The sequence below is a fragment of the Lolium rigidum genome, chromosome 6 (genome assembly GCF_022539505.1).
Source record: "Lolium rigidum isolate FL_2022 chromosome 6, APGP_CSIRO_Lrig_0.1, whole genome shotgun sequence".
Taxonomy (NCBI): Eukaryota; Viridiplantae; Streptophyta; class Magnoliopsida; order Poales; family Poaceae; genus Lolium; species Lolium rigidum.
This window is the reverse complement of record NC_061513.1, coordinates 14,245,110-14,272,908: the sequence shown is the minus strand read 5'-3', so window position 1 is coordinate 14,272,908 and position 27,799 is coordinate 14,245,110. Positions and strand designations below refer to the sequence as shown.

Below are 27,799 nucleotides of genomic sequence, written 5' to 3'. Positions count from 1 at the left end.
AACAATAATAATAAACCAATGCCTCGCAAAAAGTGTTAATTTAGCATCGATTTTTTTCATTTTTGTACAAGCCACATAACAATTCACTTTGTCCTGAAACTACTTCGTGAACACATACGATGTTTCCAATATTTTTGAAATTTTTGAATATGTTTAAAACGTATTATAAATAATGGGGGTGTATGAACTCACGAGCAATATCTCTTAGCCAATCAGAACAAAAGCATGAGGATTATGGGCTTTCTCTCGGGCAATCTGAGCAAATTATGAGGATATAGTGTTTCTTTACTATTTTGTTACGTTCCACTATTTTCACTAATTCCTTTTCATATTTTAATGATTTTTTAAAAGTTGGTTTCTTTTGTTTCTTTTTTCAAGTTGGGTTTCTATTTTCATGATTTTAAAAACTTTTTTGGACATAATATTCTTGTTCCTTGGGTTACTAGATTTGTTACCTACAAAAATGAGATGTGTCCCTCGTAAAAATATTCTTGTTTCCCGAGTATGAGATATATTCTTCCGACACAATATTTGTATTCTATGAGTAGACAAGATTTGTTTCTCGAAGTATGGTTTGTCTGCTCATTAGAAGTAGTTTTGTTCCTCTCAAACTATGGTGTTGTTCCTCGCATTACTCCAAGTTGTTCCTCATAATAAAATGGATGTGTTCCCCTCAATCTATGGTATTGTTCCTCGTTTGCTTCCAAATTGTTCCATAATACTTTTTTTGTTCACCTTAGTGTACGGGATTGTTCCTCGTATGCTTCAAAATTGTTCATCACAACAAATTGGTTTGTTCTGCTCAACATATGTGGTTGTTCCTCATATGCCTCCAAGATGTTCCTCATTATTTTTTTTTGTTCCCCTCAACCTATGGGGTTATTTTTCATATGTTCCATGTTGTTCCTCATTACAAATGGTTTTGTTCTTCATAGCCTATGTGGCTGTTTCTTATAGGTCTTCAAGTGGCTCCTCATTATAGATGTTTTTGTTCCCCTCAAATTATGCGAGATGTGTTCCACATACGTGATATTCTTGTTCCCTAAGTAGACGATATTGGTTCCTCTAACACAATATTCTTGTTTCATGGGTAGACAAGATTTGATCTTTGAAAGGTATTTTTTGTTCTCTATGTTGACGTAATTTTGTTCCGAAAGGAATGAACGTGTGAAAGCTCCGGGACTAATCTTACCTCTTCACTCCGTGCATCTCCTTCACTTATTTTTCTCCTTCTTATCCTCTCTCCCAACACTTATCTCAGAGTGCAATCACACCCCCCCCCCATGGCTTATCCTCGCCAGCTCGCTGCGTAATAATTTTTTCGTTGCTGCTACCTTCAGTGGTGCCAACTATCTAGTTGGAAGCGTGTTCACTTTTGCAATGCATGACTAGACTGAAGATGTTGCAAGCGTGAGCCGGTGTGCAAGAGGACCGCCAGAGCTGCAAGTGTCACCGTGCAATGCTGCAAGCAGCCGATGTAGTTGCTACAAACCTCTAATGCCATTTCTACGAGCTACACTGCCGAAGATGTTATGCGTCATTCTTATTGATGAAACTGGTTGATTGAGTAAACATACTTATGTGTGCATCACCAAATTTAAAGTTGTCTATGGTCAAAGAAGATATATTCGCCAAAGTTATGTCATCGGTGTCTACAATCTTTAATCCCCACAAAGCAATAAAATCATTTCTATCGAAACACACACAAATATATTGAAGAATTACATCTACCACTTATTTTCTTTCTTACATTGTGAATTTGTGATACGGGATTAGTTGCCACCTAATTTTAATTTTATGTAATCCACATAATCACCCACCCCACTAAACCAGTTTATAAGAAACCACGTCATCTAACAAATCCTAAGGTAATAATAGGAGAATTACTAAATTAGGATTTATAAGCCTTAATATTCAGAATAACCAAGATCAGTTTAGTACTGCAACTAAGGAAGGAATTCATCAATTTTGGTGGAGGAGACTAGTTGCAACGAACGACGAACAAGCATTGTCGTTGAAAGATGAGGGAGCGATCCTTGAGCAAATGGATTTGGAGGAGGGATACTAGGACTAAATCTGTTTGCTCTGTTGTTCAAGCATTTCACTTGTTCATGGAAGGATGTTGGTGGGCTATAGGTAGAAGGGATTGGGACGAAGTGGTCAACTGTTCGTCTGGAACATGAGCATGTCGGGTGAGTCCAAGCTGGTCCGATGTTGATGGCCACGTCTGGCAGCAGCTCCTACGCTGCTTTGGTGAGGGGGTGAAGGGCACTTCATGGAGGCAAACCATATATCGCCAAATTGCAGCGACGGTGGTCTGTGCCACACACCGCTTCGAGGCATGTGTGCGGTGCATGGTGGGCCAAGCCCATTAGCGAGGCAGTGCGGGTGGGGGTCGTCTTCCTCGTGACCGCGCAAAATACATAATGGTGGAGGGTGCAGGTGGTGTGTCGCCAACGATGGAGGTGAGGCAAGTCCTCTCCGAAGACAAGGACAACACGGCTGGCCACATCATCGCCGACAGAGGTGAGGAAGGAATCTTAGGGTCATGATGCGGGTGGGGTATAGTGGTGACAAAACTTAGTGTTTGGGTGTGGAGGTTTGCCGACGTCGGAGGAAGGGGTTTAGAGGAATGGTAGGCTATGGTTGGTATACCGATGGAGGTGGCGACTCGGGCATGGTGGGGCGGTGAGGTGCCGCGGCAGCAATGCCGGCCGCTAGTGGCGAAATACTACGGTGGGTGGGCTGGTCAATGAGGGAGAGGAGTTTGGAGGTGATGTTTCCCTCTTAGTTGTAAGCACGAGAAGGAGGAAGGAGGAAGACAAGTAAGAAGAAAAGCCAGGAGGCGGTTGAAATTTGCTTAGATTTGAAATTAACACAGATTTGAAATTTTCTCAGATTTCAAATATGCTCGGATTCAAAATTTTCTTAGATTTGAATTTTTCTCATATTCAAAATTTTCTCAGATTTCAAATTTGCTTCCTTTGAAATTTTCTTAAATTTGAAATTTGCTCGAATTTAAAACTTGCTTAATTTGAAATTTGCTTGAATTTAAAATTTTAAAATTTAGTTCAAAAAAGTTGAGAGTTTTTTAAAAAGATAAATGAAACAACAGAAAAAGGAAAACCAACATAAAACGGAAGGAACCATCGAGGAACCATAAGGAGAAAGGAAAAACAAAAAACGCGAACCAGAAAGTTCTAGAACCTTCCTAAATTAGAAAAAGACCATTACACACGTCAAATGGGTCGGGGCCCAGCTGTGTCGCTAGCGTGTGGAGCATATTCACCCCCGCACTGCAGCGATGAATATGTTTTGCCGTGTCCATTCGACGCCACAAGAAGAGGCATATGTGATCCCCTTTTGTGGATGCTCTCTCTAGTTCTGACTCCGCAAAAACCTAGCACATGAGCTCGTTGGAGGATACAGCCCAGCCCAGCACGCAGTGCTCTGGACTGCCCAGCCCACTTCCAAGTGCTCTGGGTTTCCTTCCCAGGTGTGTGAGTTGAGTTGAGTTGCTCAAAAAAACAAAAACAAAAAGGTGTGTGAGTTGAGATTCAGCAAACGCGTTTGGATCAATTTTTCTCTCTCATCTGCTTTGATTGCTATGGCAATATTTCTATCTCACATTAATTGTTTTACTACTTTAGTACTTCTCTTGAATCATGTAAAGAGTTGGGCTACTCTATTTTTGCGTTTAGTTCTTACAGTTTGCTTAGTTTTAACAATTATTAAAATTAAACCTAGATCTTCGATGACACGTTTATTACTCCTATTTATGTACAAACAAGGTATGGACGAGTCAATGAGTCGCCATCCGCAAGTTAAGAAACTTCTTATGGGCGATGCTCAGCAAAATTCCGAACATAGCATAAGTGAAAGATTTTGTATCAAGAAGAATAAGATTGGCTCGCCCCTATCTTTTTGTGTACTTAACATTTCGATTGTGTCACGTGTAACAATTCTTTCCTTTGTAGATCCAAATATGCTCCAGCTTTGGGGAATTGTTCGAAAAAAGAAAATGCAGTGCAAGTACCTGGAATACCCCATCACTGGCAGGTAACCACTAAAAATATATACAAGATCTATAAATGAGACTTACCGATACAGAATACACTGACTTGACACTCTTTTTTCACCTTCACCAAGGATTAGATTTTCATCTGTAAGGATCAAAGAAATGAAAGCAGCTCGACTGGTGAAACACACATTTCGCATGAACATACTAATCTGCCAACTTCCGTCCAGATTATGATGTATAATATCGTTGATCAATGTCCAACCCGTACAGACGAGTACTTCCACCCTGCTGTAGTACTAAATGCTTATTACTAGATGATTATGCACAATTATCTTAGTTGTACTACTATGTTCCTCTGCTACTCTGTAATGTCAGCCGCCTCACTAACAATATGCTTACAAACAAAAGCTTCTACTCAAGATTTTTCAGCAACCTCCAGATGTGCCACAAAGGTTTGGAGGAGTGAAGCCCCCCTAAAGTGCAAGATCTTTTGCTGGCTCGCTAGGATGAAGCGTCTCCCCACCAACGAACGGCGGTTCCGCCACCACCTTGGCAGCTCTGCTACCTACCTCTCATGCCCCCGAGATAAAGACACCCATCACCTCTTGCTTCGCTGCCCCATGGCCAGTGTAGTCTGGAGGTTCTTTCATCACGACTTCGACGACCGGGACAACGCCACCTTCCAAGACTTCTGGCTCCTACGCTGCCGCACCTTCGAGGAGACTACCATCAACACCGTCATCGCCTGGAGCATTTGGAAGCGGAGGAACGCCCTCTCCTTTAACGGAATCATTGAGGACATCTCCGTGGTCACCCAGCGCTGCCTCAAGGACATTAGGCTTTGGGCCTTTAGATGCACTACCCCCGCCTCCTCTCACCTTCTTAATTCTTGGTGGAACGGCGATGACCCTCCCTGAGATCCCCCATCTCCCCTATCTTGCTCCCTCTCCTCCCCCGCACCCATACCTTTTATGCATGTAATGATCCCCTGTACGTTTTTGCTTTGATGATATGAAAAGTTCAGGCTGGCGTAAGCCCGCCGTAGTCCAGGTAAAAAAAAATGTTCATATGTTCACCAGACTAAGCCACAGTTGGTTTCACTCTACCTGCAGTCATACATCGAGATCTGCACAACACATATCAAATCCATAACACAAACAAATAACCATATTAATCTCACCAATGCAACAACATCCTAATTCACATCTAAGCTCCCAAGTGCAATCAAGTGACACTTTTCTGACACGCCATCTTCTAAATCATCGATCCATCTACTCAGATGCAACTAGAACCGAATATATACATCAACAAGGTACCCCACGGGCGCGGCGTGCCGCCGCGCCTATGCTTCCTAGTAACTTTTAAAAGGAAGTTGACCTCACAAGACGATGTAACACAGAGATTGTATAATAAGCAAGAAAGCGGAAGAAATCTTCTCGAGAAAGATGAGTATGTTTCCAGGGTTGGGTTGTCCATGTAGTGATCAGGAAGATCAATCTCCTCAAACTCTGTACTTCTGCAAAAGAGTGAATGTCTGGATTAAATTCCTCGCAGGCAGTGACAGATTTACTAAGAACGATGAAAGACTGAAATCACAATTATCATGAGATCATCGGAAACAAAACTGCAATGGAAACATAACTGACAGAGTCCTTATCTTCCATTCATTCATGGAAGTGGGCACAAATATTTTACCTTAACAGTGTTGAGGAGATCTTTGGCTTCCTTGTTGGTGTTGAAGTGTTCACGAACAGGCTGAAAACGCAAAATGGTATTAGGGCCAAGAAAATTTATGTATGACTAAATATGACACATTCAGATTATACGTATAAGAAGGTGAGAACTCGATGTAAACAAACCATAAGGTGTCCAGATGATAAATCAGTTAATTCAAAACTGCATTCATACGACAAAAGATTGACACCTCAACAATAAAAATTGTCCATCAATACTATTCAATACGAATGACCCAAATCATGAAAAATGCAGTGTTGAAAAAAAATAACAGACGTAAACTTCCTTAAGCATCACAGAATCCCGACACGAATGATTACAAATTTAATTATGAGAAACACAGTAGTGGAATGAACAAAAGCAATAAGCAAAAATTATGGCCCCTCAAAGATAGCACCACATTATTAAAAAAACATACGAGAAAAATAATACCTTCAATATTTCGTTAATCGCTTTGGCCAAAGCAGGTTTAACATCAGCAGGATGCAGAGCACCACTCGCATAATCAGCAGTGAGGTCATCCATGCTTAAAAATGTCCTGTTTCAAAGCAATCATTGTTAGATTCCACAAGCAAAGTCTTCCATATTGGAGACTAAAAACTCAACAGTAAACGATATTCAATAGACATAAACTAAATAATTCACACTAAAACATATTTTGTAGTCAAAAGAATATTACGTGTTACCGCCATTTTTTTCTTTCCGAACCACCTCGAACCTTTCAAACCAAGGGAAAACGATGTACTTGATGTACTCAAGGCACGGATTACCCTCGACAATGTTGGGTGGGCAGAAAGCTTGCTTTATCTTTAAATTCACCTGAGCCTGCAATAAATTTGAATGTGGTACAAGATCAGCTTACAAAAAGAGCCAAGCCTAGACAAATAGATGCTCCTCATAAATTCCCAAGTTACTATCAGCTTGATACAATGATAAACAGATAAGTAGACAACTGCATGCCATCTTAAAGATCTACTGAATGACAAAGCAAAATTTTAAGCAAATAATAAATACAATATACATACAAACTAAACTTTTAAATACTAGAAAGTGCATTTCAACCCATGTTAAGAGTGTAAGTAAACTGGCCCAACCAAGTTAACATGTAAGTGCAGTGGCAAGGGCTTCATTTTCTTACTTGGCATACAAGGACCATACTTTAAAATATCCTAGCCATATAATATATTTCAACACTCAAACGTCTCCAGATGAGGTAGTATGTACTGATTAGGTGTCACAAGCTTTGGAGGTAAATAAATATTGTTAACGAAGAGAAAATATGATGAGAACCTCATCATCTTCCATAAAGATAGCCGATGATGGATCACTCTTTGACATCTTCTCCTGACCTTCTTTGAACCCAGGGAGCATATCTGTCATTCACGTTAAGGAACAACTACTTTACTACAACCTGACAATGAACAATTATTCAGAAATTCTAACACCATAACCATTGAGACATATATCAAGGATAATAAGAACAAACATCAACAGCACAACAGTGGCAAATAAGGATATGATGTGACAGAATAATTGGTTTGTCCTTCCTTTTTATGTCATCGCAATATTCTCTTGCTAACATGTTAACCTTCCTTTGGTCCATGCCCAACTGGCATATGTCAGCCTACACAAGGAAACAGTTTAGAGAGACTTAGTTACAATCTAGAATAAAGGTGTATAACCCTACAATATGAAGTGAAGTAAAAAAATCCATAACCTGATCTCATTATGGAGATAATTTAATAACTACAATTTAAGAGACAGATGTCTGCAATATAAAGATACTAACCTCCAGGAAGAATATATCAGCACACTGCATGCAAGGATAGAAGATCTGTGCAGCAGTCAATTCCTCGTTGTCAGCACGGCCCATGATCGTACAGCACCTGTGCAGCAACGGAAATAATAGGATAACTAATCTATTTTGGAGTTTGAGGTTTGGAAGTACAAGAATCGTTTGAATACAGGTGCAATCTAAATGGCCGTACCTCGTTATTCTCTTGACCTTATTTCTCCTGGCAATGTCCATGACAAGTGTCCAGTATTCATCTGCACGCTTGTTGATTTCTTCTGAGGACCACAAGAATTCAACACCATCGAGATTCATGCCAGCTGCTTTCCATATTTCAATCATGTAGCGCCCGACTGTCTGGATCTTTTTCAGGTCGCCACCCATTTTGTTGTTTAGCTGAGCAAACCAGTCTGCTATCCAGATTTTGACTCTGCATCCTGCTCTGATCATCTTGTTAACGTTGATCGTCTTGACAATACCCTGTACGAAATACAAGACATGAGAATGTCTTTCGTAATTAATCAATCAAGCCTTGCAAAGGTCTTAGGATCTGAAACAGTTTTTTCTGGTTTGGTTCCACATGTGTGGGAGTAAAAATTCCATGAAATCCACTAATCCATGGTTTATGATGCGTAGCAGAAGAAACAAAGCCAGCTGGTACGGTGGGTCACATGCTAATAAGTGCTAACATATAATTTGGGTATTAATAAACTAGCTAGCTGGTTTACATCACGATCGACATTAGACGATCGATATAACACCACCCTGACAAGTAAGAGCACATGGTATCGTCATCCAGAAAATTTCGTAACCAAGCTAGTTCAAATCCGAAATTCGAAGTTAGTAGATGCCGGGGGAAGGCAGAACCTGGGCGATGTGCATGCGGCCGGAGGGCTCGAAGCCGTCGTAGCAGATGGGGGAGGGTTTTTCCTTGTTCTGCAGCAGCAGACTGAGCTCGTTGGTCTGAATGCACTCCTCGCCGATGCTCATCAGCAGGGCGAACCGCTCGTCCTCGGCGTTGGCAGAAGAGGAGGCGTCGGGAGCCAGCTGGGAAGGCTCCACTGACGCGGCAGCCGTGACCTCGGCTGCGGTGGATGCGGCGGCCGCGGCGGCGACCTCGGCGCCGGGAGCCAGGGAAGGGTCGTCCATGGATGCGCGCGGCGCGCGGGTGGAGGGGATGAACGCGCGAGTTGGAGCCGGAGGAGGCAGCTAGCTAGCTACCTAGGGTTTTACTAGATCGCCTCGGAACGATCGACATTGTGAAAGACTAGCTTGGTTTAACAGATATATATATACTGTATAGTATTATATTAGGTGCGCGACGTACGTTCAGGAGCAGCTAGAAATTAATTAACGTGACCCTCACGTTGCGCGGGTACGTGGCGTGCATCGCGAGCTTATTCCGCCTATTTGCGCGTCTTGATTCCGTGGAAACTAAAGGGGCCCAGCGATGATACAGAGAACATCTAATCTCTCTCTCTTTCCCGAGCCTAAACTCGGAGCTGGGTATTGCGTACATGTGGGGTGTGGGCGGCTCTCTTTCGTCGCAACCGCAGCTCTTTCATGCATGTCCATGGTCTATTGTTTGCAGGCCTATCGATTGTCCACGTGCGGTGGTGTTCTTTTTATAAGGAGTAGCCGGCCTATTGTACAAATTTCAGAAAAATTGAACTCTAATAATTCATACAAAGCTCATTTTTTTTTTGGATCATAGGAAGGCTTCAGAGAACATGGTCAAGAAGGTGGAGAAGTCTCTCAAGAAAGTATCTATTAGAGGCAAAAGAAGGAAGAGAGCAATAGCAAGAAAAGCTTTGGTAGCTGATTGATCGTTGGACTCTTTTTGAGTTGTCATGTTCTTTTAGTGGGTCTTCCTTGCATTGTTCTAGTGTTGGCTATGTTGTTCTTGTGTTGGCTAGAGTGGATGCGACTCTGTTAGGTTTGATTGTGGGTGTATTGTTTGTGTGGGTTTGATCTTGTCGCTGTAGGTTTTCGTCCGATTTTCTCCTAAAAACTGGACACTCTCTTCTTAATTAATAGATGAGGCAAAGCTTTTGCCTCCGTTTCATTTTTTACAAAGCTCATTTGGATCTTATATTTTCTTGAGAGAGGGAAGGACATTTGGATCGTAGGATTGGGGCTAACACTGATCGACCACGCCGCCCGTGGTGGATGATTTTTTAGTCAAGCACATAGATCACATATTCTAGCTCCTAGTGCGCCAAGCTTTATGTACAATGCAAACAAAAAAGGAGTAAAAGTACTCGACATTCCGTTGAAAAGCTAACAGCTAACGCAATCTTAGTGACTCGCTAATTGATAATCAAAAGAACACACATTTAAAGGAATCAAAAATTTATTGCATGTCTCTCACACTTGTAGAAGACCCACCCCCGTGTTTACCTGTGCCGGAGGTCAACCTCTTGACGATCTAGCCACAGTCCATGAAGTGGATGAGGGGGGATGTAGGGCACCCACCAGCCCATAAAAGAATGGGAACAGCTTTGACGATGTCATTCCAATGCCGGACAAGACGCGTCCACAGCGAGCCAACTCCAGCGCTAGTGTGGGGAGCTCGGAGAAGCTACCCGGGGTTAGGGTTACAGAGGACATATGAGGGGAATTTTGCTCGATAAGAGAATTCTAATAACTGTCATTGTTTTGCAAAAAAACAACCTTGATGCCACTACGTTTCCTAGAATAGCCACCGCGCATGTAGAAGTTGAGTGACGGCCTCATGCTGACGTATTCAATGACCGTAATTTATGTATTCTTCAGTGCAGTGACGGTAGAGAGCTCGCGACTCAAGTACAATGTCTTCCTAAGTATTTTACTCATTCTCAAAAAAGCAAACAAACTACTAGGAGAAGCTCGTACTTGTGACATCAATGCAGAATCTATTCCATCGCTTCTCATGGCAATAATCGTCGGGCAAACACAACATGGTCGAAGTTCGGTACGGCCAGGATCTATGTCACTCATGAACTAGTTTCAATTGCTGCACAATGTCTTGCAAATTTCAATTGTTTTAGTTTAGCTTAGATTTTTTAAAGAGTAAATTCCAGATTTTACCCTATGTTTTATCTTAATTACCCAATTTACTGAAGTTCTGCAAAGTTTTACCTATCCAAAGGACTTGAGGGTTTCAGTTGGTCGACCAAATGGAAAGTGACAAATTGGCTATATACTAGTTGAATGCCCGTGCTTCGCCACAGTTTAAAAAAATTATCCAAATTATCCAAATTTATCCAATTAGTCAAATTTATATGTATGGAACCCTAGCCGCCACCCTCCCCATCTCCCCTCCCGCCACCGTCGGATCCTAGTGGGGCGAAGACCGTGCGGGGGAATGATGGTGGCAGTAGAATGTCCCTCCATCATAGCTACGAGGTGTGGCTTCGGCGGAGGATCCTTAGCGGGCGCCTCGGGACGGCGTGTGTGTGGCCATGGCACCGGTCACGCAGAGATGTGGCCTCCTCCACCTTCCACGGTGAGGGGGAGACGGTTGTACGGCTGCTGAAGCGGGTGTGTATGCCACCATCGACGACAACGTTCGTGGGTGTCGTATTTATCGTAGGAAGTTATGGTGGGGTGGCTCTCTCTACATTATTTCCGTGGAAACCTCAGATCTAGGGGAGAACATGCCATCTACCATCGTCGGCGGCATGGTGCAGCGGGGTCTCGATCATGAATGTGGGATGATGGACGCGCACGCAGGCGGTGGCGCCATCCGGCGTCATGGCGGCGTCGAGGGCACCCCGGAAAGGTCAGTGCATTGATCCCTCTTGGATATGGGTTCACGGAAGACGGAGGTAGCGACCTCTACGGTGTGTACGTTGGTGCATGCTGAGGGTTTGCTAGACCGGTTGTGCTTCTTACTCGCCAATAGGTGGTTTGGTGAGGATTTTCGGTTTTTAGATGATGTGCATTGGGGTGATATCAGGCACCGGCCCTGTTCATGATTACCCCTTCATCGGTAGGTGTAGCGATGTTGATAGGATGGTGGCTTTGAGTTGATCTTTGTATCTCTCTCTTAAGTCTTTGTTCAATAATATAATAAAAATATATGTGCATCATTTGTATGCAGAAGCTCGGGAAAATCCTCCATTTCGAAAAAATCAATTATTATTGTGTTCAATGCATAGCTTTATGGTGGACCATCGAAAATGAAAATGCATGCCTGTTAATAGCCCGGACATGTTATAGCTCGATAGTTCATATGCCCGAGTTGTAGCACAAGAATTCCTATAATAGATGAAAACGGTAGTTCATTTAACGGACGAAAATGCCCGATAGTTCATATAACATATGAGAACACATGCCTCTTATTGCCCGACGAGAGCGTCAATATGGCCAACGAGTTATCCCCGTGAAGGTCACGGGTTCAACAGAATTCCTGCCTCGTCTGACCGGAGGAGCACCGGGGCAAGTGGCTTCAACTCCGGCGCGTTGCTCCTCTCCGTCGGCAAGAGCTCCAAGAGCGGAACATGCGCAGGTAGTGTCCATTCAGAACCATGTAACTTGAGTCCACGAGAAGTTCCACACCTTGCATGCGTTCACCGAATTCATGCTCCTCCACTTAGAGGAGCACCTCCTAGGGTGGGTGGCTACAAGGGAAGACGTGGCGTGGTTGCCGATGTCACGTGAGCTGGCAAGAAAAATCAGTTCTTCTCCGTGCCCGCACCAGGCCTCCTCCTCCGCCAAGCTGCTCGACCCCAACTGCCTCTCCATCTAGAACGATGGCCTTCTATAACGTCGCGGCAGTGCAGTCATGGACGCAGGTCAAGGACGCGAGGACGCAAGCACAACAGCGACCCACATCGTGGATTGTTATTGTTTTGCTACTTTGTTGAGAGTTGTTAGCTTGACCAGCAGCGCCGGGGCCGGCGCATATACTCAGGAAGGTTAAACTATTGTTGAGATAAGATAATTTTGTTACCCAAGTGTGTTAGTTAGTGAAGATAAGGTTTGTTAGTTCCACCGATAGTGACATTTAGTATGTAAATTGTGATAAGTGTGGCATCATGAGAAGCATGATATTGCATGTTTCACCTTAATAGTAAAGATTGGTAGTTCATCTGCAACACTTCAAGTGAAAAATATACCAAGCAACATTTTAAGTGTTAATACATATTGATAATCTTCCAAATTTATTAGCTTATCACTGAAGTTTAATCTTGAAAATACCATACGACAGTAAACCCACGGGCATTGTCTTTATCCTCATTAGATGAATCAGATCAGTGGTAACCTGCGGTCATTGGTCTTCAAAATCAATGTATGAATCAAATCAACTGGAAACAGAATATGTAGAACCATCATCTATTAGATTGGTGTGTGAAATATCTGGTTTAACTTTTGTCTATGATATAATGATGTAGAAACATTCTTCGGTTTCAGATTTACCTTTAATAGTAAAGATTGTCGACAAACACATTTCTGAATGCAACATTAAATTAGGGGGCATGTTTCGTAAGTCATGGATCCACCTATTAGCCAAACTGCATGGAGCCTAGGTTACTTTTCATGTGTGTTGCATAATTAGTTTTCTACGATAACAGTCAAAATTTTCATTGCTAATGTTATGTAGCTTATGTTTTTGTAGACCATGTTGTATCTGACTATCTAAGCAAATATGTACCAGAATAGAATTGGTAATAAATCTGCACCGAAGATAAAAGTAAAAAGGTTGGCATGATTTACCCGTACCATGAAGATGTTTCTGCATAAAAAGAGCAGCAGCTAGAAACAATTAACATCATATGAATTACCTCCACTTTCAAATGCACATGTATTATGATTTCCCCTTATCATGAAGATGTCTCGTGGGATTTTATACTTGCGTACTTGAGAGGCTTAATGATCTGATGAATGGAAAGCTGATAAAAGGCTCTTGCTGCCAGAAAGTAGTGTTCTTTGCTGACTATATTGTTCACATAGTTTAATGCGGCAATGTGTTAAATTGATAATGTAAAGAACCTAGCCACGCCGCTGCAACTGCACCTGGAGAAAAAAGATGGGTACGCGAGCTCCTCCTCGGCTACCATCACCACATGCCCATGCATCATGCATCCCGGCCGGCTATCCATGGCCATGGCCTCCCAAGATGCTGAGTACGATGGCGTCCGAAGGAGACCATGAGTACGTGAACGTCGTGTCAGCTGGTCTCGTCCTGTCGTCCAGAATCGGTGGACTGCCAGCACGATTGCACGGATTGGTGATTCAGTTACGAGAAACCTCAAATTGATACCAACGCGTACAGTGGGGAAAGGTTATCTCTTATCTGTATCTAGCGAGTTTTAAGGATCTCAACCGTCCACAGCGGATGGAGGCCGTTGCAGGGCGAGGAGGCTTGGGCGCGGGTGGCTGAGCCCTAGGCGGCGCAGTAGGCGTCGGTGTGGGTGAGGATTTGACGTGATTTGCGGTTAGTTCCGCGTTTCTGAGAGGTATACGCGGTTGTTGTTAATTACTTGCTGAATTTTGGGGATAAGAAGCGGGGTGGCATTTTCAGGATAAAGATATGGGGGTATTATTGTTGCGTTTTCTTTGTTCCGCGCGCAGGATAAAGACGTGGGGGATATTATTGTCCATCTTAAAAATGTGACACTGGGCATTCACCAGTTTGCTCTTAATAGTAGAGATTAAACGAAATAGGATATTCAGTACATATTGACTACTATATGTGATCGATCAATGTAAGAGATCATAAGAAATTAAAAGAGTGAATTCCATATTTTACCCTCTAGTTTACTATTTGTGACAACAATTACCCCATTTAGTAGAAATTCCCCTCTTTTACCCCATTCAGTGAATCTTGTGCCATATTTTACCCATTTTAAATTTAGAAGTATTTTATCCATTGAGAAACATATATTTGTTCTACGTGGCGTGCGTCATGGCAACGTTGGCGTGTAGCTGCTACTTCGAATGCAACATTAGTGCACGGATCGGAAATGGCACAACCTTATGCGTTTAGTAATCTCCCGTGCCAATCATATTTACTGCAAGATGTTATACATGATAAACACTCTATGTGTGCAGACTGCAATCGAGTACTATACTTCCCAACCAGCTCAAGAAGCTGATCACGAGGAGGATATTCTGGTCGCCGGCCAGTTACATTCTTAGTTGTATCCGCTATAGTTGTGATCGCACATTCATTTTTGATCTCAGGCTATAGATTGATTTCATTCAGATGTCTGGCGAGCGATTGAGGAGTGAGTGGTGAACACTGCGACAAAATAGGTCTCCGATGTGGCACGCTAGGTTAGGCGTGATTACCAGGGTCCAACTGACAGAACCCTTTCAATTATTAAAAAGGGTAAAATATGACATAAAGTTAACTAAATGGGGTAAAATAGAGGATATATTATTAAATGGGGGTAAATGTGGTCACAAATGGCAAACAAGAGGGTAAAATCTGAATGTGACATGTAGGTAGGAACAGATGTGCGTACCGTCCGCAAATCGTTGTGGGTACGCAAATCAACCATGGTGCATTACTGGCCTAGAGTGCATTAGTTCTCTACTATATGCATCGATTTGAAATAGTACAACTTAAGCTGATGAAATTGGGCAGCGACTGATCAAGATGCGTTCGGTCACCACAACATATTTTTAAAAGATGCACTACTGCATCCATGTGTCACCACCACACTAGATACAGTAACAACACTATAGTTTAACGGGCCAAATAGGGTAACTAGGATAAAAAAGTTGTGAAGGGGGTAATTAGTGTAAAAAAATAACAAACTAAGGAGCTAAAACTGGAATTTTCTCCTTTTTTTCATTATGTGGAGTGCTCATAAGTTACAAATTCAGTAGAATTACACCAGGGAACAAATTCCCAAACCTCACACAACTGCCTAAGAACAAAGAAAATCTGAATTGCGAACGAGGAAAATGAATTAATAATAGTTGTATCACAGGTTACTTTTCTTCAAGCTTAAGTGCACACAAAAGTTAACCGAACGCGAGCTGGAATGTGTATCTGAGGCTGGAATAAGATCTTGAACCAAACTTTAGCCTAATCAGGGAAATTAATATGTCCAAACTCTTAGTATTCTAGAAAATGTCAGTGACAAAATATAACACACGGAAAAAGCAAAATATTTGCGTTTTTTGACCAATGCTCAAATATAGTTAGCTCCAACACCACGTGGTTCTCTCATGACATTCACCGCTGTGTGCAAAATAGAATCTATGCCAAATTCCTGTACCATAAATTTGTTTTTGTTAACTCAAACATAGGATAGTACAATTGCAACACACTTTTCTTTTGTATCGAAAGGTATCCACATCAACACCTAACCGCCAGTGGTTTCCAACCCAGCCCTAACCCTCCTCCCGCACCCCAGCCTAACCGCCGCCACCGCCGCCGCCGCCGGGGCAAAGTCCCACGGGGCGTGGCGGCGGCGGGGGCTCCTCCTCGTCGACGCCTGGTGACCGGCGGCCGGATCTCCCTCCTCGATGCATGGCGGGTGCGCGGATGAGTCGAGCGGCGGTGGCCTGCGGCTGCGCCCCTTCTCCCGTCGGCTCCCCTGGCGGCCGGTGCGTGGGATGGGCTGCGGCGGCCAGCGCTGCGGCCTCCCTCCTCCCGTCGGCTCCGTAGCACTCCGGCAGGGGTTGGTGGTGGGCGGCGGCCAGGCTCATGGCCTGCGCCAATTTCCCCCCGCCTCTTGCCGGTGAGTGGAGGCGATCTCAGGTTTCACCCGCGACACGAGGTCGTCCGGGGCAGCAGCCTTGGGTACGACGGTGGAGGTGGCCCTCTTCTTCGCCGGAGAGGGTCGGCCTGCGGTTGGTGGTGGTGGATCTATCAATCTATCACCGCGTTCCGGCGGCGAGATGGAGATGCTTGGAAGCCGGCGACGGAGTAGCCGGTGGAGGGTTGGCATGGCCAGCCCAGGACAGTCGCCGACGTGGGGGTCCGACCTGAATAAAGGTGGTGGTCATACGGTCTCTCTTGCGTGAAGAGGAAGACCTACTAGAGGCCTGGACTCGTGATCTAGCCGGAGTGTTGAGTTCGGAAGGCTCCGCCGGCGAATGTAATAATGCTTTTTGCCCGGAGTTTGCTGGATCGGTGGTATTCGGTCGTGCGCACCCATGCTTTTATTCCGACCGATTGGTTCTGGAGGGAGCGGCGCGAAGCTCTTTTTCTGTGTTGACATCAAGTGACTATGGATCCATGATGAAAGTCGGAAGAAGGGAAGTTCATGAAGGCCGGAGGGTAGGACTAGCTAAGGAAGGTTCAAATCTCCGCGATATTGAGGGATTTGCTTGGTGTTCCGGGCTTCACAACAGTGGTATGAAAGTGGGGGCGACAGCACAGGTGAAGTTCAGAGTCCTACCTTTTAGGGTGAAAACCCAAGGTCTGGCCTTAACTGGTTGTGCCTGGCAATGACCTTGTTGTAGGCATTGTTTTGAGAGCGGGGGCTATCTTCAGGGTGAAAACCTAAGATCTTTGATCGGGCGACGATGGTGTTAGCGCACTGTTCCCTTCTTGGATGCGTCGTTTTTGGAGAGTCTGTACTTCAGGTGTTGTCTTGGCGGTGGATGTATTTCTGTTGTTAGACCCGAGATACTATAGCGGGACTTTTGTTTCTTAGTTTTCTTTTCCTTTTTTTGGCTGTGTGCATCCGTAGTGCCATTAGGGTGGTGCGTTGTTGCAGAGGCTGGGTGTAATTGATATCATTTTGATATTAATATATTCCCTTTATCAAAAAAATCTAAGAAATTTCTCACGCTGCAAGATAAGGAGGGTGAGTGGTACTGGATATCTTGCATGACATTCTTTCATGGAATACAACTCTTCTTACATCATCATAGGTTCTGCCTTAGGACTGACCATATATCTTGTTTTCCTTGAACGCAATTTAATAAATTATTGTTAAATAGCTTATAACAAATAGTAGCAACAATCCCATATATATAAAATGGTCAAGACCATGCATCTGTCTGGCACAAGGCGCACACAACCCCTTCCACCTCCGAACCAAGCTGACCTGGAGGATACATCCGTTAAAAACCTGCATATACGAGAAAAAGACATCCATTGATGGTTAGACATTATATGAAATAAAAAGAAAAATTTATAGAATATGTTTATTAGGTGCACATGTGATGAACTGATTAATGAACTTGTGCATAATTAAAAACGTATACGCAAGCACTCACCAGTCCGTTGAGAACAGCGAGAGAATCTGGCCATTCCTCCACCATCGCAATGGTAACGAGCCCAGTCTTTTTTGACATCTTGTTCTTCCTCTTCCACATCACCTTACCATTGTACACTTTTCCATGATGGCTGAAGAACTTTCGTAGCTGAATGCTATCCACCTCGGGAGGCAGGTTGCGCACGAACACCCTAAAATATGTATTGTACCATTGTGGCTCAGGTCTCTCGATGTAAATATTTCTCCTTGGAGTTGGAGCCTTATGTTGCTTGTTCTTCTTCCACCATTTCCCACTGTTGATGAGTTCCTGGCGCAAAAAATAAAAAATTATTGCGGAAGAAAGAAGTACTCTATTTACTTATGTAATTATTTTTCACATATTGTAGAATATAGGTCCGAGACGGATAAGTTTGACTGCCAATAGGTTATTTACTAACCAAATTATTGAAAAAAGTTGACGCCTCAAGGGAACCAACTACTACCTCCATCTAAAGGCTTAAGGCTTATTTTTTTTTGAAAATTCAAACCAAGTAAAGTTTTACCAATTTTTTTGGAAGAATCTATCAAAAAGTATAATATTTTGTATATACCATATGAAAATATATTTTATTATCTATCTAATCATATTCATTTTGTATTTTACATGTTAATGAATTTTGATAAAAAAAATTGGTCAAATTTGACATAGTTTGACTTTCTAAAAAAATATAAGCCTTAAACTTTAGGATGGAAGTTTTGTTGCATAGTGATAGGATTCTTGTACCAAGGCCGAAGGTAAATCAATTACACTGCATGTTTGACGCTTCCATGTCTTAGAAATACAGATTATTTTTTATGTGAGACATGTCTACGTTATATATATTCCGTTTTTCAAGAAGAAAAGTTGAGACCTCTCACATAAAACACAATGTAACCACAGGTAACCTAGTAAAGTCATAGTAGGAGCCCGAGCTACGGACATGGTGTTTTGGCTCATAGGTCTAAATGCACCTATTAAAAAAAATGCATTTTAAATTTATTCTAAAATCTTAAATAAATCTGAAAATAATTACCGGATGTACATCTGGACATAGTATGTTCACTCGCAAAAGATTTTGGAAAAAGGACATTTTATGTGGCCTACGTAAAAAAGATAAAAACATGTCACGAAAAGCTATTTTAGGATCACTGGAAATTGTCTTTTTTACACAGCCCATAAATAATATCTCTTCTTTGTGAAACTTAGTGTGTGTGAACATACAATGTCAATATGTACGCGCATATTTTTTTCAAATTTTTTGGACATTTTAAAATGTTATTTTTAGACAACGGGTGCATATGCACCTATGAGCCAAAGATGATTCACCCCGAGCAACTCGTTATACATGCATGTATGGGCACTTCAAAATAAGATTTGTTGGATGAATGTAAACTTGAAGAATTTCAATGAATATATGAATGGCAACCATTACTATTCTGTTGTTGCTAGGTGTAGATATAGATACCTCAGTTGGAGCAATAGATGGCTGGGGGAAGAGCCACATGCACACATCACTGTTCCAATCTTCAGGCAGCCGTTCAACAAACTTGACCTTGTCGTCTAAGAGGTTGTACCTGAACACGCATGCTTGATATGGCCCGAAATCACGATCACGATAGACGAAGTAGGCACATCCAGCACTGACAGCATCGCCGCTGAGCCGCGAGGCGTCTGCGGCGAAGCTGTTGGGCCACCCAAGGAATAACACGCGATCAGCCAGGCTCCCGCCGTCTTTCCTCACCCAGCACATTTTTTCCGGCGCTGACTCCTCCTCTTGTAGCGCGTGCACGGTCATCGATATAGAGTGAACCAGGCCGGGAACACTGGCTTTCCCACCGAACGCTTCTGGGTAATCGTAGCTAATGTACATGGACACACACAGAAGCTCGCCACGGGACTCCAGCACGAAGTAGAGCGCGCAGAAGCGGTCATCGAACTCGAAGGGCATCCATGGCCTCGATACAACCTGCACGTTGCCGATGGCTACCTCGCTGCTGTCTGGCGTCGGGACTGTATCACCGACGGTGATCAGGAGGATCTTTCCGCGGTGATACACAGGGCAGAGGGTGAGAAAATCTGGGGACCTGAACGTCCTCTCCACAAGCATCCACGCGACGTCGCCGGGACGCAGGATCGCCGCCCTGAACTTGGTCTTGGTCGCGTCATCCTGGCGAGAGATCTGGTACAGAAGGACGGCGCCGTCGCTGTAGACGATGCCACCGGGAGAACCCTCCCACCGGCCTTTTCCTGCGGGAACGGGGGCAGGACGAGGGTGACGGCTCCGGTGAAAGCGTCGTGGAGGCTGGGGCTGGGGCGCTCGCCGTAGTACCAGAGGCCGGTACCGTCGGCGCTGGCAACCCAGTTCCGCTGGCGGGTGGAGAACGGCAGCAGCGCCCAGTAGCTCGTCCTGGAGAAAATGCATCTCATAGTCATCTTGTCGGGCGGGAGGAGCCATGGCAGGCCCAACTGCTTCCTCGTCGGATCGTGCGAATCGCGCCATGGCTTGCAGACGGCATGGAAGCTGACCAAGTCGCCGGCGTCGCGCAGGCGGCCGGAGATATCGCGGAGCACGTCCGGTAGAAGCTCGGGCCACTGGGACATGGACAGGGACGACGGCTCGTGCATATCGATTGATCTCCCGGGAGCTGCTTGTTTCCGATGGAGGTGTGCGTGGGCATAGCAGTCCCCCTTGGTACGTACAAGTAGAGACATATACACGTATCCGTGTCGGATCATGATTACGAAATCGACTAGGTCGTATACACGTACGACCGACTGATCACCGGTTCCGTGCTGCTTGTTTCTCCAACGTATAATGTGCAATTACTTTGCCTTGCTATCTAGATACATCCATTTTAACATCAAGTAATATAAATCAGAGGGAGTAATGAATTTCCACGTGTTAGATAATGTTAAAGCAAACAAAAAAACTTACAAATTGCAATTATTTGATCTGTGCTTTTAATATAGTATAATTTCCAATGATCTTTGTTGCTTTTAATGGTTTCTTGCTACTTATGTTATATTGTGATTCAAATTTATATAGAATGAATGCTAACTTCTAACGGCCGAAGCGAGCCCCATCACCGCAAGGCTTGAGCCGAATCGTTATCTCTGTATATAAATATATTTTGTAAGCCGCCAAAACGGTTTATCATGACATCGGTTCATTAAAAATCCACGGTGTTGTGTGTACTAATAAAATTGGAACCTGGGATGATGGTACGTCATTTTGGATTTCCAGTTCCTACCTCGTGCTCATTCTCCAGCTCTGTAGTAAGAATTCTACTGTCCGGAGCGCCTACTCTGTAGTAAGAATCCTACATCCCGGGCTCATTCTCCAGCTCGTGCTCCTCTACTGTCCGGAGCGCCTACTCTGTAGTAAGAATTCCTCATTTCAGCCAGCCGAAGTCTTTCCGTGCACTCGGAGCAATGACATTCAGGTTTGCAAGGACCCCAAGAACTAAAAGGAGCAGAATAAAAACGTACTAATTTGTTTTTTTATTGCTTCGTACCTTTCTTCACGTAACTTTCGTCTCCGAAGGTCATTTTTCCCGGTGGACATTGAACTTTGTAAATTTGGTATGGATGAGTTTAATTTCGTGAGGGATATTATTGTAGTTATGGTTCAGATTAGCCAGGGCCCATTTGGGGATCATGATTCAGAATTTCATGTTCATTTGGATGATAAACGAGATAATTTTCATAACTAGATTATCTGATTACCATGGTGCAGGGCGCCGGCAAGTTGGCCGTGTCGAACAGCCTCGTTGGGCACACTGTGTTGGTAGCTTTTTCTTAGTCCAGTAGCATAGAACAATGCCTCCTCGATCAGATCCTCAGTGAAGTCATATAAGGTTACCTTAGACTCGAAAAGTGTCTTTGTCTCGTGGGCAACAGTGCTCTTGCTGTTTAAAAAAATTCGAAAATCATACATATTTATTTCAAAAAATCTGAAAATAAATCTAGACATAATGAATAAGGTAACCTACAAGCGTGTAAAATTTTAATATGAATTTTTTTATATTGTAGACTACATAAAAAAGATAAAATCTGTTGAAATTTGGAGATTTGAAATATGCATACCCAGATCCACACATTTGTTATTTTTGCGTAGCCCATATTTTTTGTTTTAGAAATTTTGCTCGCTTATGGGACAATTCATTGGCTACACCATGATTTTTTTCTAATTTTTTTGAAACACATAAATGTGATTTTTATTTTTTCTAAAATAGCAGGAGCACTGGTGCCCAGGAGCACCAAATCTCTGTCCCCTTAGACTCCTCTATTTTATTCTAGGAGGTAAATGACAAGATGTGATTTTAGCTTAGAAATATCCATACCTTTTTTTCCATTGCCAATGATAGACTTGCATCTGTTAATGACTGTGGTGCTTTACCAGCAACACACGGTGGTTTTCATTGACCTCTATCGGCATAAGATTTTGTTGAATATAATTATTTACAATAATTGCCACTATACGTCTTGCCAACTAATGATGCTCATTTGCGATGATAGGATTTACACCAAGGATACTTTAACTAGAAGACATTACAAGGAGATTGATAATAATGATTGTGTGCTTTGCCATCAACATTTTCTAGAGGATTGGAAACATATTTTCTTCACTTGTCACTTTAGTTCAAGGGTATTAAATTACTTAAAGATTGAGTGGAGAAAAAATTCTATTGAAGAGAATTTTGTCTTTGCCAAAAAAACATTTCCCGGGCCTTGTTTCATAGAGGTAGTCATTCTTGCTTTGTCGAATCTTTGGAAGTAAAGAAATAATTTCATTTTTCTTTAGAGGTTGGAAGTTGGAAGGCTGGTTTTGTTCATGGCCACTATTAGTGGATAAAATGATTTCTTTTACTTCACAATCCCAAATAATTCGCTTAGGAGTCAGTACATAAAGATTTAATTTCATTTCTAATTCTCAAATTATTTACAAATAAAAAAATATCTCAAAATAAAGTCGATAATGATCGAATGAAAATGCCAATAAATTTATATTTTCTCTTTATTATATCTTTCATATATATATTATTCTTTTCTATGTATTAGATTATTCGTCCGAGCCATATCAAATTGAAAATATCTGAAATCCAATTCCATTATAGAAATTGGAATCAAATCCATTCTATATAGAAAAATGCATTTGCTAATTAGAGAAATAAAAAATTTCGTTTTTTTAGAAAATATTTTTTATAGAATACTAAAGTATTCTATAAAAAATATTTTGTTTGCAAACTAAAAAATACAATAGTCAATATTCCTTATAATAGATATACTTAATTATATCATAAGAATCTTAAGATATTTTTTGAATAGATAGAAATAGTCAACTGGGGAATTAATCGGACTATTGCGAGCGGAACGAGCAGGGCGAGCTTTGGATGAATCGATCTATTATCGGGCAATTTTATTGTGAATAACAAGGGCTTCCCTGAATACCCAAAGTTTCATATTTGAAGCAAGTTTTTAAGAAACTGCTCGAGTTTTAGCAAAAGCTGCCCTACGAGGTCGCATTGATTGGTTGAGGGTTGAAAGAAAACGTAGTTCTGGGGGGATTATACCGGTTGGTACTGGATTCCAAAAATTTGTCCATCGTTCCCCACAAGACAAGAACCAACAAAAAGAGTAAGAACTTCATATTTATAAGAACTTCATATTTAATATATAAATAAAAAAAATTATAGTATAAAATACAAATCAACTCATCTGATTTTCAGTAGATATTATTTCATATGTATAGAGAGTATTCATATACTATAATATGAATTAAATAAGATTATGAATTAAATAAGATATGGATCAAAGAAAGACTACTTCTTCTGGATACTAAATTAATAAAATAAAGAAATGAATTTTTTTTTTTTCAATTTTAAATAAGGAATAAATAATGTATACATCTAAACAACCTTTCTGAGAAAAAAACCCGGAGACTAGCAAGTTACATTACAGAATGCAGATTGACTAACATTGGCTAACGACTTGATACAGATCGGGCTAAACCCTAATCTTTGTAAACCTAAATTGTGAAACATCATTGCATCTACAGCTTAATTATCAGTATTGTTTCCTATTTTCCCATTAGAAGACATTTTGACTAAAAAAGCCATGAAGGAAGTGAAACATACTGCGGAAATACTCTTAAGCAAACCCTTGGTACCAAGTTCATCTCAAGGATATATGCATATGTTAAAAACCTGTGTGTGCATGATGAAAAAGACACACACTACACCATGAACAAAATTTTAGGGCTAAGAACAGCCGGGAAAGATCTAGTTTAGAGGGCAACTTAACAGCCGGGAGAAATAAACAGCCGGCAGAAGTCTCTCACAACAGCCGGCACATGTAGCGACGAGGTGGAGAAAAGTTTTGGCGCGTGTGGTAGACATGTCACGCGCCTAAAACGAAAATATTTCAGACTTTGGCGGGTGTACCGGGTCTATCTTGCCCCCTTACCCTCAAAATCCCTAAAACCAAATCCCCAAATTCCCCAATCACCGCCCGCGCCGCCGCCACCAGATCGTTCGCGCACCGGAGCTCCCGCCGCACCAGCTCGTCGCACATCGAAGGTCCTGCCCTGCGCCGCCATACCAGCCCGTCGCGCATCAAAGCTCCGGCCCCGCGCCGCCGCACTAGCCCGTCGCGCGCAGAAGCTCCCGCCCCGCGTCGCCGGAGTAAGCGCCGCCGAGCAAGCGTCGCCAAGACGACAACCAGCCATCCCCCTACGCCAGAGCCTCAACCGTCGACGCCTTCTCCACCTCGACCCACCCCCTCGGTAAGCATGGGATCTGCCGCATTTGCAGACCACCTCGCCCTTCTCCATGCCCCTTCTTCTTCCTGTGCGGGAGCCTACTCCATCCCCAGATCCTACCACGTCTCCACCCCGCCTTCAGTGGTGATAGAGCCGCTGGCGCATCTGCCAACTCCCTTGCCCTACCTTTTTCTTCTTCTTTCTGTTCTGTTTAGTTGCGCATGGCGGCTTGACATGTTTGTATTTCTTTGTGACATGCTAGGAATCCAGCGAAGCTTCCCAGAGTCGAGCCTGCCCCTTCTCCATCTGCAAGTACTCAAGGAGATACACTGCTGCTGAACTGCCTTTCACGGTGACTTGACATCAGGTAGTATTTCTGGGATTTTGGACTTCGACAAGCATAGCCTCGTTGTGTATTTTGCTGCTGCATTGTTAATTTTTTCATCTAGAAGATTACTCTGACGCTTTGGTTAATCACCTGACATCAATCTGCTCAGTTTTTTTATCACATCAGTTAAGATGCAGATTGGCATATAAAACTAGGATAGCTACAGACGTGAACTTGGTCTAGAAACAGGATGATATTGACAAATATACTCCGTTTTAAACTAAATTTAGGAATTATTGTAGTACGGTGATTGATTAGTTTGCAAGTATTTAATGAGTAACATTTGCACTATATTGTTTTGTTTTACATGCACAAGGGTATATTCAATTGAAGTAGCGCAGTGGAGGAGTTGACGGTCGGACAAGTTGGTCAATTCTTTGGTTAGCATACCTAGTGGAGTGGGGATTGATACGTCTCCAACGTATCGATAATTTCTTGTGTTCCATGCCACATTATTGATGTTATCTACATGTTTTATGCACACTTTATGTCATATTCGTGCATTTTCTGGAACTAACCTATTAACAAGATGCCGAAGTGCCAATTCTTTGTTTTCTCGCTGTTTTTGGTTTCAGAAATCCTAGTAAAGAAATATTCTCGGAATTGGACGAAATAAAAGCCCGGGGGCCTATTTTCTCACGAAGCTTCCGGAAGTCCGAAGACGAAACGAAGTGGGGCCACGGGGAGCCAAACCCTAGGGCGGCGCGGCCCCCCCCTTGGCCGCGCCGCCCTGTCATCTGGGGCCCCTGTGCCCCCTCTCGACTTGCCCTTCCGCCTACTTAAAGCCTCCGTGACGAAACCCCCAGTACCGAGAGCCACGATACGGAAAACATTACTGAGACGCCGTCGCCGCCGATCCCATCTCGGGGGATCCTGGAGATCGCCTCCGGCACCCTGCCGGAGAGGGGAATCATCTCCCGGAGGACTCTACACCGCCATGGTCGCCTCCGGAGTGATGAGTGAGTAGTCTACCCCTGGACTATGGGTCCATAGCAGTAGCTAGATGGTTGTCTTCTCCCCATTGTGCTATCATTGTCGGATCTTGTGAGCTGCCTATCATGATCAAGATCATCTATATGTAATTCTATATGTTGCGTTTGTTGGGATCCGATGAATAGAGAATACTTGTTATGTTGATTATCAAAGTTATACATGTGTTGTTTATGATCTTGCATGCTCTCCGTTACTAGTAGATGCTCTGGCCAAGTAGATGCTTTTAACTCCAAGAGGGAGTACTTATGCTCGATAGTGGGTTCATGCTCGCATTGACACCGGGGACGAGTGACGAAAAGTTCTAAGGTTGTGTTGTGCTTGTTGCCACTAGGGATAAAACATTGATGCTATGTCTAAGGATGTAGTTGTTGATTACATTACGCACCATACTTAATGCAATTGTCTCGTTGTTTAGCAACTTAATATCTGGAGGGGTTCGGATGATAACACTGAAGGTGGACTTTTAGGCATAGATGCGGTTGGATGGCGGTCTATGTACTTTGTCGTAATGCCCAATTAAATCTCACTATACTCATCATGATATGTATGTGCATTGTCATGCTCTCTTTATTTGTCAATTGCCCAACTGTAATTTGTTCACCCAACATGCTGTTCGTCTTATGGGAGAGACACCTCTAGTGAACTGTGGACCCCGGTCCAATTCTCTTTACTGAAATACAATCTACTGCAATACTTGTTTTTACTGTTTTCTCTGCAAACAATCATCTTCCACACAATACGGTTAATCCTTTGTTACAGCAAGCCGGTGAGATTGACAACCTCACTGTTTCGTTGGGGCAAAGTACTTTGGTTGTGTTGTGCAGGTTCCACGTTGGCGCCGGAATCTGTGGTGTTGCGCCGCACTACATCCCGCCGCCATCAACCTTCAACGTGCTTCTTGGCTCCTCCTGGTTCGATAAACCTTGGTTTCTATTTGAGGGAAAACTTGCTGCTGTGCTCATCATACCTTCCTCTTGGGGTTGCCCAACGAACGTGTGAAATACACGCCATCAAGCATATTTTCTGGCGCCGTTGCCGGGGAACTGAAGAAAAGCTACACCACAAAGATTTCTAACTCCCACGTCAACTACGCGCCGAGCATATTTTCCGGCGCCGTTGCCGGGGAGATCAAGACACGCTGCAAGGGGAGTCTCCACTTCTCAATCTCTTTACTTTGTTTTTGTCTTGCTTAGTTTTATTTACTACTTTGTTTGCTGCACTAAATCAAAATACAAAAAAAATTAGTTGCTAGCTTTACTTTATTTACTATCTTGTTTGCTATATCAAAAACACAAAAAAATTAGTTTACTTGCATTTACTTTATCTAGTTTGCTTTATTTACTATTGCTAAAATGGCCAACGCTGAAAATACTAAGTTGTGTGACTTCACAACCACAAATAATAATGATTTCTTATGCACACCTATTGCTCCACCTGCTACTACAGCAGAATTCTTTGAAATTAAACCTGCTTTACTTGAATCTTGTTATGAAAGATCAATTTTACGGAATTAGTTCCGATGATGCTGCTGCCCATCTTAATAATTTTGTTGAACTATGCGAAATGCAAAAATATAAAGATGTAGATGGTGATATTATTAAACTAAAATTGTTCCCTTTCTCATTAAGAGGAAGAGCTAAAGATTGGCTGCTATCTCTGCCTAAGAATAGTATTGATTCATGGACTAAATGCAAGGATGCTTTTATTGGTAGATATTATCCCCCTGCTAAAATTATATCTTTGAGGAGTAGAATGATGAATTTTAAACAATTAGATACTGAACATGTTGCTCAAGCTTGGGAAAGAATGAAATCTCTGGTTAAAAATTGCCCAACCCATGGACTGACTACTTGGATGATCATCCAAACCTTCTATGCGGGACTAAATTTTTCTTCGCGGAATTTATTGGATTCAGCTGCTGGA

General features: G+C 42.8%; 1 protein-coding gene across 1 annotated transcript; it reads right to left on the bottom strand.

The window, feature by feature from the left end:
* Window positions 1-5,123: 5,123 nt before the first annotated feature.
* LOC124662190 (tyrosine--tRNA ligase 1, cytoplasmic-like) lies at window positions 5,124-8,696 on the bottom strand. Its single transcript, XM_047200062.1, has 10 exons — window positions 8,415-8,696; window positions 7,744-8,027; window positions 7,545-7,641; window positions 7,256-7,379; window positions 7,046-7,128; window positions 6,435-6,580; window positions 6,188-6,293; window positions 5,717-5,776; window positions 5,536-5,607; window positions 5,124-5,147 (listed from the first exon to the last, which is right to left on the bottom strand). The coding sequence occupies exons 1-10, from the start codon at window positions 8,694-8,696 to the stop codon at window positions 5,124-5,126; spliced, it is 1,278 nt and encodes a 425-aa protein (XP_047056018.1).
* Between the last annotated feature and the right edge of the window lie 19,103 nt (window positions 8,697-27,799).

Coding starts and splice junctions, on each gene's coding strand:
- LOC124662190 (XM_047200062.1), bottom strand. CDS start 8,696: ATGGACGACCCTTCCCTGGCTCCCGGCGCCGAGGTCGCCGCCGCGGCC. Junction 7,642..7,743: donor AAGGTCAAGAGAATAACGAG/GTACGGCCATTT, acceptor GTTGCTGCACAG/GTGCTGTACGATCATGGGCC. Junction 6,294..6,434: donor GAAAAAAATGGCGGTAACAC/GTAATATTCTTT, acceptor GCTTTGAAACAG/GACATTTTTAAGCATGGATG.